The following is a 12,754-nucleotide window of genomic DNA, read 5'->3' as shown; positions in this document are numbered from 1 at the left end:
ATCAACCAAACACTTCCCAGCCCAAATCCTGGGGGAAGAAAGAAAAATACCTTAGTGGGTCCTTTACTTCTTCCCGCAGCCCAAAGCCTGGGATTCAGGCTGGTATATGAGAAGCTCCTTAAAAGATGAAACTAGATGGGCCAACAAGCCCAGTTCCTGCAGGATTTTCAGCCCAATCCTCTAAGAATTTCCAAACAGGCCCTTAGTCATTCTAGTATCCTCTTGTTCAGCATTCCAAAACTTTATACCTGCATCTCTGCTGGTGATACCCTAGAATGGAACTGTTTTATTTCTTGCAATTGTGTGTCATTAATATCTTTTTGTTAGTAACATTTGGAAACCAAGAAATAATTCTTGGAAGTTATGTTACAATGATGTGCTTCTTTAACTTCTGTGGCATTTTTATCTAAGCAAAAATGTCCAACATATGAACTTATTTTCTTCTTGTAATTGATCTGGAAAATTCCTTCTGTAGGCACAGCCATCGCCAACTACTGGATCTTTTCAACTACCATCGCCCGGTCATGAAATTCTGGCACTATATGCTGTAAATGCATGTACAGATAAAGCCAACTGTGAGGATATTGATTCGTCATTCATGTTTAAGACTCAAACTAACAATGTTTCTGTTCCATGTCTGCAAAGTGCTCAACAAGTAATTTCTGGCCCTCTATTTTTGTTGTATCAAATTTGCCTACGGTTCACATATCCATATTGAAACTGAGTGTTAAGAGTTATCTTTCATTAGTAATGTTAGGGTTGATGTGTTGGATCATTCTTGCATATTTTTATTAAAGTTATTTAACCTGTGTCAGTAACTATTTCCATCAAATTTCAACTTTGCAGATGATAACATTGAGGCCAAGTAATGTATTGCAGTTTTTATCAGTTTATATTATGTTACATATTGCTTGACTTTAAGGGGCTGGTTTAGTAAATTTGTTATGACTGTAATAAGCATAAGAATTTTACTTCAGGAACAGACTTCAACAAATACTATGGCGCCACATAAAATTATACTACTGAATTTTTATTGCCATGCTACAACTTGTGCTCGAAAGGTACTGACATGATACCATTTTCTTAGCAAAACTAGAAGGTACAATGAGTAGGTAGCACCAAATCCAACTAGACATGCATATGCAGAAGATACCAAAATAATATTGGTACAACTCAGTCTTAGCTGTATAACTGTTCCTAACTAAATTTGTAAGCATGTAACCCAAGCAACATTAAGATGATCAAGTATACACACTAATTAGGACACAAAAAATTAATTATCATACCTATCACCACCAAGTTAGAAGCCATGGCATCTTTCTGGGTAAGAGTATAAACTCGATCTTGAGTCTTGGCCTTTTGCCCTTCCTTTGATTCGGTCTAAGGGTGGCAATAGGATTAGGTTGAACAAGATATGGGTCGGATCAGATACATGATAGATCAAAAGTTTATCAACCCAAACTCGACCTGTTTATTAAATAGGTCAAAAATTTAGATCCAAACCCGACCATTTTGTTTAACTGGTATTCTAACTCGATCTACAATGCATTGAAACAAGTTAAATGGGTTAAACAGTAAAGCATTGCCACCCGTAATATTGTCCTATCTGGATTCCTGCTGGTAATGAGGTTCCCACATCAGAAGCATCTAATATCACATCTTTGTAGCTTCTGGCCATTGATGGTAGCATTAGTTGGCCTCTTGGCTGAATCTCCAAAATTTCTACTACTCTTGTCCATAATATCCACTAGGACTGTTCTTCTTCTAAATTTGTTCCCCAATTACGTGTTCCTCATGGAGCTCTCTTTCCATTATCAAGGCTTTTGTTCACTACAGCTCCATAGGTGGTTGTCTCAAATGGCACCACCTCCTTCTTAATTTCATGCCTGAACCCCATCTCAAACTTATGAGCTCAGATCTCCTCATCCTCCACCAAGTATGGGGCAACCTTAGCCAACTCAATGAATTTGGCTCATACTGGGCTGCTGATGCACCTCTCTATTTCAGTGAAAGGAACTCTTGCTCTTTCTATATCTTCACACTTCAGGGAAGTACTTCTCTTAGCGGGCTTTATAGAACCTAACCAAGTTGAATAGCTTCATGTTATTCTCATGTTTTCATTTCCATCATTTACCACCATTCATATGATTTTTCTTGGAGCATGTAGGTAGCAGAAGACACCTCATCCAGGCATCTCATAATTGTGAATATTTTCTCCATCTCCTTTGGCCAATTCTCGGCCTCTAGGGTTTTAATAGTTTCTCAGCCTCTAGGGGTTTAGTAGTCCCCTTGATAACTGATGGAGCTAGCCTCCTAAACTCAGAGCAGCCACTTTGCTGCCTTTGTTGAGCCTTGGTGTCCTGGTGCCATTGCCGATGCTGTAACTACCATTGCTGTAATTCTGTTGAATGAGTTGCTGTTGTTGCTGCATAAATTACTGCTGTTCTAGTTGTTGCTACTGGATGAATTGCTATTGCTGTATTTCCATCCTCCTTACCATGTTAGCCCTAACAGCTTGTTGCTCCACTGCTCCTATAAGAACTTGCATCAGTTTAGATGGATTCACCTATCCTCCCAAGTAGGTTTTCAGATTTATCCCTACTCATTGGGCATTACTAGCAGGGTCATTGGTGCCTCTCTGCAGTGGGTACCACTAGCAGGCTGGTGAGTCTCATTAGTATGCTGGTTCATAGGCTCTTAAGCTGCTGAGACATCGGCAAAACCAAAATGGTCTCTTGGCATGGCCTCATGCCATCTCAACCTACACTCATTGAAATTAGCACCCACAAGTTATAAATAATGCTTCCATATTGCCAGAATAATAAAAGATAAGATGATTCCTAACCAAAAGATGATGTCTAGTTTACACCACAAGTAGCTAGCCTTGCTCCTAATCACACTCCCATATTGATACCCTCTTGGCCTTTATGCCGTAGCATCTGGAAAAAGAAAGATAAACAAGATAGTGAGAGCCAACTCAAGTAATCAACATATGCTCATAATTTAGTTTGCATGCACACACATAGCAAGGAATTTTTTTTCTTTCACAAACTATCCAAAATATATATATATATATATATATATATATATATATATATATATATATATATAAAATTGAATTACCAATTCAACTATAGATAAATAAAAGATTAGGCAATTTCACCAAGTTCCAGATCACCTATACTCACTACCCAAAATATGGAAGAGCCTTTATTTTCTTTTAGATAACCCAACCTTGGTCAAGCCCCTGCCTCATGGCTAGGTACTGATCACAATCATGTTTCCATCCCATGATGGGGCAACAATTTCATGTCATGTTTCCAGCCTGTGATGCAGCATCAATCTTATGAGGCTAGTTATCAAATGCATGTGCATGACATTAACATACTCAACATAATATAACCAAATAGCAATTTACTACAGATATAGAATTTCATAACACACTTAAAATATTAGTTTCAGACTTGAAAGTTCCATTCATTCCACAACATATCATACCATAAACATCACAAACATATTCTTATCATAATAACCAGATTCATAGGATATGATTGTATATACAGGATATCAATGCCTTTATAGATAAGAAGGGAACATATAAAGACTCTTATTTCCTCATGCCTATGAAACACTTGACAAATTTCTTGAGCACCTTGGACATTAACCTAAAACAAGGTAATTCAAAGTTTAAAATACTTGTCAAGGTTAGTTAAACTAGTATTGGGGATCATACTAGCTAGCCATTGGTTCGGTATGGTACCGAGGTGTACCATATTGAGCTAAGGAATAAGGAGAGGGAGGGAGAGAGAGTGAGAAAAGATCCGCAAGATCACTTAATTTTATAGTTAAAAGGTACAGTCATCCCTTCCAAAGTACAAAACTCTTAGGACCTAATTCCACATCTAAGTAGTGCAATAATTAACCTGAAGTCAGGGCATTATTATCTGCCCTATTCTATGGAGTATGGACAACTACAATGATCTAGCAATTTTATATACTTTCCTTCTGAGCTAATACTATTAAATGAAAAATTCGAGGAACAAAACTTTTACCTTTGTCGGGTGTTAATTCCTTGACATGACAGAGAAGGTGAGAAAGAGTGAAGGAAAGAGCGTAGGAGGGATGAAGTGTGTATGAGAGGAGAGAGGGTATGCGTGAGAGAGAGAGTATATGTGGGATGTTGAGAGGCAGCAAAGAATGGAAGAGAGAGAGGGATAAAGAAGAGAGCGAAGAGGGGAGAGAGTGAGAAAGGAAGATAGTGAGGGAAAGGGGGAGAGAGTGATTGGTGGGAGGTGGGGAAAAGAAAAAGACACATTCTATGCATGTAATTAACAAAAGGGATATCACCTCAAAGGTGGCCTCCTATCATGGTCCTAGACAACTACGCTGATGCTATTCTTGGCTCAAAATAGCCCCAACTCCTACCACTGATGCATCACAATCAACCTTTAAAAGATCTTGTTAAAATATCCTAGAACTAATAAAGGAGCATTAATCATTTGCCCTCTAACTCAACCGAAACTTGTTCCTATAAATATAAGAGATACAATGAGAAATCAATATTAAAGCTTCTTAATGAGCAGAAATGAACCAATTAAAGCTCTTTAAAACTACTGGAAGATACCCTTTTGATGTGCACTTTAGTTGGGAACATTCAATGAAAATTCTTGAAGTGGTGGTTGAAGTTGTGTTAAATGTTGTTCACTTAATTAGTGCTCTTTTTCTTTGAAAGTGCTTTCTTTCTTGATCCATCTCTTATTTCTTCACCTTCCAGAAGCTGCTTTATGATGAATAGTTGCTAGAGAGTGAATACTGGTCGTTGGAGACCATTGGAGAGTGGTTGGAGTTCATTAAATGCATCTTCTGCACTCTGAATAACTAGCCATGGTAGCCTGCTAGAATAGAGGTCGATCTATAGGTCAACTCTTGAAAGAACCAGAAAAGTGTGTCCTCTGTTTCTTGCTTGTGGCACTTCAGGGGTCGACCTGCAGGTCAGCTTTTGGTCCAGGTTGACTTTTGGTATATGCCAACCATCATGTTGACCGGCCAACACCCTGAGTCAACTTCTAGCCAACTAGAGTCAGCTCTCATGCTTCTGAAATTTTTGAACACCTTCAAACTTGCCTCCAACTTGGAAAGTTTGATCCTTTGAGCTCCTCCATGTTTCTCTAACTGTTCAAGCTTCTAAAACTTCCTTGAAAAACAACTTAAACTGCTCCAAAAATATATATAAGTCACTCAGTTGTTTTGTAATCATCAAATTAATCACCAGGTCAACATCAGCAGATTTAAAAGTCACAGTCGTATGAAACTAAAGAGCAAACAGTGTTGAGGTCTGTTCTTCCAATTTACTGATTTCACATGACTTGTCCACATTGCTGACTAAATTGCTACACCCTCAGGTTCATTGACTCAGGTTCCAATATCCCAAAAGTTGATGGTACAAAAATGCATTTTCCCTAAATATTTAAAACAAATTTACTGACTCCATATAGCAAAAGCTCACTATAGTCACCACTGACTCATTAAGTAATATAGGTTTAAATTATGACTTATCTAATATGCTGCGAATATACCTAGTTTTCAAAAGAACATAGAAATTTAGAAATATGCCCAGTTAAAAACAGGTTGTGGTAAAGGACTCTGAGCAGCATTCTCTTGTCTAAGGTAGAATCAAATTGAATGGCTTATGTAGAAGAGTTTTGGGAGGAAATATGTACTTATCATCAATGAAATTTTTGAACCTCTCCTCCAAGTTATGTCAGAAAAGGGGTTCAGATAGAAAGAAACTATTAAGTGGAGGGTTCAAACAGAAACAAACTATTAAGTGGCACTAAGTGCAAATAGTGGATTGAAAGATGAATTGGAAATATCAAATATTTCTTCAAAAGAAAGTGCTTACTATTTCTTTCGATAAAATGGTGGTTATTTTGTATGCATTTCTCGATCATGTTTTGCACATAATTGCACTAAGAAGTAGGAATAGTTTTTGTATATGAACCCCTTTTTTGGCATGACTAGTGTTGCCGCTGAAATCCGAAACTCGATTGGAGTAGCTGGAGCGGTGGCGCGTCCTTCCAGAGATGTGATCTACAAGGCAAGTCCTGACCGGAGTTGGCTCCAGTGGGGACCCTCCGACGCTCAAGTTAGATCTCAGGAAAACAAAAGAGGAGTACTGAGAGAGATTGTGCGCACATACCTTGGGGGTTTCCTGGAGATCATTGTGTAGGTGAGGGCTGAAGGGTTTCCTGGAGATCATTGTGCAGGTGAGGGCTGAAGGACCGTTTTGGGCAGGTTACTTAGCCGGTTTGGGTGTGATATGGCAAGATTTTGATTGGAATCTTCGAGATCGTGCGGTTACATCTGCTTTATCTATTTCGTAGCCAGTTGTAATGTTGTAGGTGCTTTTGAATTGGAAATGAGGGTGCAGATAATCGGGTTGGCTTCGGTCGAGGAGGCTTTGGTGTGGTTCGATGGAGATGGGTGCCAAAGGAAGAAAATGGCTGGGACTAGTCATACTCATGGGAACAAGTATCGGTGGTGTCTGAAGTTTATCTGCCGCCAAAGTCAGAGATCGACCTGTCTAGATGTCAACTGTCGTGGAGATTAAGACCGATTAGAGTCTAGATTTGAGATCGAAGTCCGAATCAGTCGGACTTTGATGTTTTGCTTAGGAAGATCACCTGGAATCAAGGATCGCTAGCGTCCGAAGTGAGGACTGGGGAGTTTAGAGTTATATGCTGAATGATCTCCTTTAGACAGTCCTCTCATAGTTCGGAAGAGACATGTCTACTTCAGGATCAGATACCTTCGTCTTCAATAGTGCTGTGACATCGGCCCTATAAGCTTCATCATATGCCTGACTCATGTCTTCGGTCTGAGTAACACTCCCCCCAATATATGCCCCTTATTCTTGAGTCTGGTTCGGATGAAGGGAGTACATGAGTAGCCAAAGACACGCCGTCGTTGCCACTAAAATGGCGCCTATGGCCCTTGGGCGGAACGAAAAGTCACATCAGCAGGTAATCATGACCATGGAAAGCGGAGCAGTTGGTGGAATTTGAAAGGTGGCACTTAATGAGCTGACTGTCATCTCCTGCTGTCCAACGGAGATGTGCCAAGTGTCGATCATCGGACGGTTAGGAGGAATTTGGTATCTGGGCCATTCCATCCTTCTGTGCCTATAAAAGGGGCTGTATCCCTTCCCTTCTCTTTCTTATGCTTTCAGATTTTTCTAAATTTTTTTCCCTTCTTGGATTGGCCTTCTTGTTTCGAGAGCTTTTCAGATCGCTGGCGGCTCCCTTTTGATCCACCGTCTCCATCTCCTGTGCTATCATAGGTTGGTTTTCTTCTCCTCTCTGATTTCTTCTTCATTTCTCAAGTCTAATTAGTTTTTCTTTCCTTTCTTGTATTCATCTTCTATTTTTTTCATGTCTTCCGATGGCTGGTTCTGGGAGTCTCAACGAAGGCTGGTCTTCTGAATCTTCTTTTTCGGGGGAAGATTCTGTTGGTTTGGATAAAAGACATGGTGTTGTACCATCCTTTGTTCCTGATACAATTGGATCCAAACTGGATGCAGGGGACTTGGGTCTCATCAGTGCCCGATATGGAATCCCTTCATTTGAACTAAATCTTCTGGCCTTAGTGGTAGGATCGGTAGTCCCTCTCTCGGTAGGATTGGTTTGTATGAAGAAGCCTTCAAGGTCGGACTTAGACTATCCATCCATCCTTTTGTTATTGAGCTCCTCCACTTCTTTGACATCTCTTTTTGTTCTATCGTTCCTAACTTCTTTTGTTTCATTATCGGCTTTATTGTTCTTTGTTCTAAGGCCGAAGTCCGTCCTTTCTCTCTCTTTTTCAATCCTTCTGTATCATAAAGAGACGTACCGATGATTGATGGTGCGTCTTTCCTTCGAGGGGGGTTTTTGTCTTAATAAAAAGGGCTCCTTCTTCGGTCCATAGTTGGAAGGATCGGTTCGTTTTTGTTTTGGAGCTCTCTGTTGAAGAATGGAGATTTTCATATGTTAGAAAATATGCCTCAAGTTTCGGTCTATTGAGTCCACAGCGAGGTTCAGGACGACGAATGGAGTCCAACGAGTTCAAGAACAGTCCAAACGGAGTCCAGACGGTGAAGATGTGCATGAAAGAAGCTCGGAGCAGATGGCACGACGCACGAGGCGACGGAGGCCGATGGCAGCGTAGCTAGGCCCGACGGACGTGCGTGCGCAGGTACACGACCCAGTGCACTAGCGGGCCTAGTGCGGGTGCACATGCGAGTGCCCAGGCCCAGCGCTCTGTGCGGTCCACTATGGACCGTAGGGTGCTGGGTGGTCCATGGAGGCCGCATGGATCGATCATGCAGTCCACGTACGGTCCACGAGCGATTTTGCATGATCCGACTGCTCTGGAGCGAGCCATTCATGATCGGATGGCTGAGGATGACTTCGGACATGATCAGACTGGATCTGAGGCTATAGTGCGTGATCGGATGGCTCTGGTGCGAGCTGGTCATGATCGGACGGTCATAGATTGTTCTGGGATTGATTAGAACTAAATATTTCTTGTGTAATAGTATTTTTGAGATTTTGAAGCCTATATAGCTCCGATTGACGAGCCGTTTATTGTGTTGGATAGCAGGTGACGTCTTAGAGGTGCAGAAAAGCTTCAAGAGAGATTTTAGAGAGCTTTTGTGAGGGTTTTGGAGCTTCTTGCTGAGAGACTTGTACAAGGGTTGAGTGGTGAGTTCCTCTTGTATTGGTTGGTTTTATTCTCTCATAGTAAAGTTTGCACGTCTCGTGGAGGTAGGCTTGAGGCCGATCCACGTATTTGTATTGTGTTTCTTGTTTTATTTTTTTCTGCTGTACCATGTGGTATCGGATTCTGCATAACAATTGATATCAGAGTAAGATGGTACCAAAGCATAGGTTACAATAGTGGTGATCAAGATAGAAGATGGAGAAGACAAGCATAATCAAGATAGAGATCAACAGGTGTGATGGAAAGAGCAATTTCTCTTTGTGGCAGGCAAGGGTGAAGGACGTGCTTATCCAGCAAGGGTTGATCGATGCTCTTTTGTGCGAGGAGAAGCCGACTATCATGAAGGTACAGGATTGGAGATGGCTCCAGATATAGGTGGTGAGTACGATCCGCTTGTACCTAATGGATGAGGTGGTAATCCATATGCTTGATGAGACTTTTCCGACGATGCTGTGGTCGAAGCTTAAGCAGTTGTACATGGCGAAGTCTCTCACCAACACTTCCTCTAGAGGCAGTTCTACCAGCTGCAAATGATTGAGGGACAGTGTACAGGAGCATCTCAGTTACTTTCAAAAGATCTCGCCGATCTTCTCAGCGTTGGTGAGAAAGTTGAGAAGATTAGGATGCTGGTCTTGCTAGCATCGCTTCCCCCTTCGTATGAGTCCTTGGTAACTGCTTTTCTAGTGGAGAAAAGTGTCATTAAGATGGACGAGGTCACTGTGGTGATTCTTCAAAACAAGGTTCTCAGGAGGGAGAATCCAGTTTCGAACTCAGGTGGCAGCTCAGCTTTGGTGGTTTCTAGAGGAGCAGGAGGCGGCAGACAAGCAACAGGAGATTGTGACGGGGGTGGTCCAAGTCTAGGATGAGAGACTTGAGATGTTATCGATGTGATGAGTTGGGGCATTTAGTTAGAGATTGTCCTCAACTCAGAGATCAGACGAGGGCTACTGCAGCGACGGCCAGTAGCGAGTCAGAAGATATCCTGAAGATATCTGATGAGGTATCTATTTCTTTCCAGTAGTGAATTTTAGATTCTGCATGTATCTATCATGTATGTTACAGAGGAGTAATTTGACTTTTTAGAGAGCAGTGAGGGTACTATTTATCTGTCGGATGGATCGAGCTATATGATCAGAGGCATCGGGATGGTCAGCTGGGGACACATGATTAGTGAGGAGATTGGGGGAGGTCCGATATATATCCGATTTCAGATAGAATTTTATCTCATTGAGCAGACTGGATTCGAGAGACTACAGGGCGGTAGCTGGTGGAGAAATCTTGAAGGTGTTGCGCGGCGATAAGTTATTCTGGAGGGGAAGAAGAGGATGAGAGGATATTACTATCAAGCGGGGAGCCCAGTATGAGGTGGAGCTTCAGGAGCCTGGAGGAGCGCAGAGTGAGGTGGAGCTTCAGGTGGTGGATCGGACACTAGACGGAAGACTCAGAAGGACGAGAGGCGACGTCGCAGAGTAAAGTTTTTATTGCCGTAGGAGACTTTCCTGAGCAGATTTTTAATCAGAGTGGACACAGCCTATGACGAAGGTGGGATCGAACAGCCTGGCTCGACTCCCACGTTTGCCCCTTTATGAGATAGTAGGCATGCCCCAGGGCGTGGGGGTGAGATGGATCATAAGCTCTCAGAGAGATGGAGGCCGAATATCGAGTCGAAGTAGAGATTGTTAGAAAATATGTCTCAAGATTAGATCCACATTGAGCCTATAGCGAAGTCTAGAGCAACGAACGGAGTTCAACGAGCCCAAGAATAGTCCAAACAGAGTCCAAACGGTGAAGATACGTGCGAAAGAAGCTCGGAGCAGGTGGCATGGTGCACGAGGCAGCGGTGCAGTCGGGCCCTGCGGATGTGTGCGCGCAGGCACATACGGCCCAGTGCGTGGGCCGCTCAATGCGTGCGCAGGCACCCAGGCCCAGTGCCCTGTGCGATCCACTGTGGACCGCAGGGTGCTGGGCGGTCCATGGAGGCCGTGTGGATCGATCACACAGTCCACGCACAATCTACAGGCGATTTTGTGTGATCCGATGGCTTTAGAGCGAGCCGTTCGCGATCGGACGGCTGAGGATGACTCCGAATGTGATCAGGCCTGATCTGAGGCTATAGTGCATGATCGGACGACTCTGGTGTGAGCCGATCATGATCGGACGGCCATGGATTGTTCTAGGGTTGATTGGGACTTAATATTCCTAGTGTAACAGTGCTTTTGAGATTCTGGAGCCTATATAGCTCGATTGATGAGCTGTTTGTTGCGTTGGATAGCTGATGAGTTCTGGAGATGTAGAAAGATTTCAAGAGAGATTTCAGAGAGCTTTTATGAGAGTTTTGGGACTTCTTGTTGACAGACTTTTGTACAAGGGTTAAGTGGTGAGTTCTTTTTGTATTGGTTGTGTTTTATTCTCTCATAATGAAGCTTGTACGCTCTGTGGAGATAGGCTTGAGGCCGATCCACGTATTTGTATTGTATTTCTTGTTTTGTTTCTTCTTTCTTTCTGCTACACCATGTGGTATCGGATCCTGCACAACATATTGGGGTCGGCTGAGAGACTCTAAAAGGGGTCAGGCTGCCCTCTTTTCTTTTCCGCACCAACCTTGATTGTAAAATCGAGCATGAGAATTGCATTGCCGAGCAGAGGGCCTTCATTTTGCTCATTCATGGAGTTGTATTTAGTACCTGCCTTTCAGGTCTTGAAGCTTAGGGATGAGGATTTAGGGCACTTCATAATTTTGAGGGGGTATAAAATTTTTCTGCTAAAGGAGTTGTTATCGGAGCAGATCCTTTTTAATGCTGACATTAGCTCGGCCAACCCCAGAGGTGAGGATTTCTCTAACTTTTCTGATGCTTGATTTTTTTTCTTTATACAGATATTGACTTCTCTTTTTATTGCAAAGATGAGGCATACGGAGCTGAAGAAGTTGAAGAAAGATGCGACAAAGAGAAAGGCACCTTCTTTGGCTGCTGCTGACGTCCAGAAGAAGGTGAAGACTTCGGGTGAAAGTCAAAAGAAAGCGCTCCCCTCGACCCCTGCTTAGGTCGGGGTCATATAATCACACTGATTCAGTCTCGCCCTCCGAAGCCTGCTGCACTCCCTACCCTACAGATCGATCCAACCTAGGCGGGGCTAGACTCTACTAAAGTGTCTGGAGAGTGAAGGCAGGGGTCCACTTCACCGTCCATCGGCGATATGTTCAATGACTAGAAGACCGCAACAATGTCTTCCAGACAATGCTTTTTGACACCGTCTAGAAAAGATCGAGGGGGAGAGCTCCGCAAAGCAGCAAAAGCGGATGGTATCTTCCATAGTTTGGATAGGTTCTTTCTTCCTCTTTTTTCTCTTTTCTTTTTTTTTTTTGACTGACTTCTTGCCCTCTGAATGTAGATGGATCACTATGTTGCCAAAGTCAAAGGCCAAGGCCAACGCTGATGCTGCTGAAGCCCAAGTCAAAGCTAGAAACCGTTGAAGCCGAAATTACTCATCTGAAAAAGGCGTTGGTGGAGGTCGAAGCTGCGAAGGCCAAGGTGACGTTGACTTGGCTTCGGAGAGGGAGCAGCGGTAGGAGGCCTAGGTCAAGGCTGCTGAAGCTGAGAAGAAGGTAGAGGATCGGGCAACTGAAGCTGGGTGCGTGGTGTTGGAAGCTTTCCATGCATTTGAAGAATTCTCCTAGAAAAAGATCGATTTCGGCCAGGAGGCCTTCATCATCAGGTGGGACATCTTCCATCAGAGGGTGGCTGCTCGCTTTTCGGAGATAGATCTGGGCTTTCTGGATGAAGAAGAAGAGGAAAAGGGAGGAGCCGAAGGAGCCTTAGAAGTGGGGTTCCTCCATTTGCTGAGGTTGCTGACAGGCATTCCAAGGTTGCTCCCATGTTGGAGGTTGTGCCGGACTCCATTCCTGTTGAAGCTTCGCCAGCTCCGTTGCCGTCAGAGTCGGAGCAACCGGTTGTGGCTATCTCAAGTGCCTCCGTTGATGCTCACACCGAGGTCGGGA

At 43.0% G+C, this 12,754-nt stretch overlaps 1 protein-coding gene and 1 long non-coding RNA gene across 6 annotated transcripts in view; both read left to right on the top strand.

Annotated features, from left to right (window-relative positions):
• LOC105061299 (WRKY transcription factor SUSIBA2) overlaps positions 1–12,754 on the top strand; it is a 64,539-nt gene that overhangs the window by 33,916 nt on the left and 17,869 nt on the right. For all 5 annotated transcript variants that reach the window (XM_073261879.1, XM_029260761.2, XM_029260759.2 and 2 more), the window contains one exon: positions 476–655. In XM_073261879.1, coding sequence (XP_073117980.1) covers positions 476–655 — 180 coding nt within the window. The remainder of the gene's footprint in view (positions 1–475; positions 656–12,754) is intronic.
• LOC140859667 (uncharacterized) lies at positions 3,207–12,747 on the top strand. Its single transcript, XR_012143369.1, has 3 exons — positions 3,207–11,582; positions 11,660–12,058; positions 12,148–12,747. It is a non-coding gene; the product is annotated as an uncharacterized lncRNA (long non-coding RNA).

Source organism: Elaeis guineensis, chromosome 1 (assembly GCF_000442705.2).
Source record: "Elaeis guineensis isolate ETL-2024a chromosome 1, EG11, whole genome shotgun sequence".
NCBI lineage: Eukaryota > Viridiplantae > Streptophyta > Magnoliopsida > Arecales > Arecaceae > Elaeis > Elaeis guineensis.
This window is presented reverse-complemented; position numbering and strand designations above follow the sequence as displayed.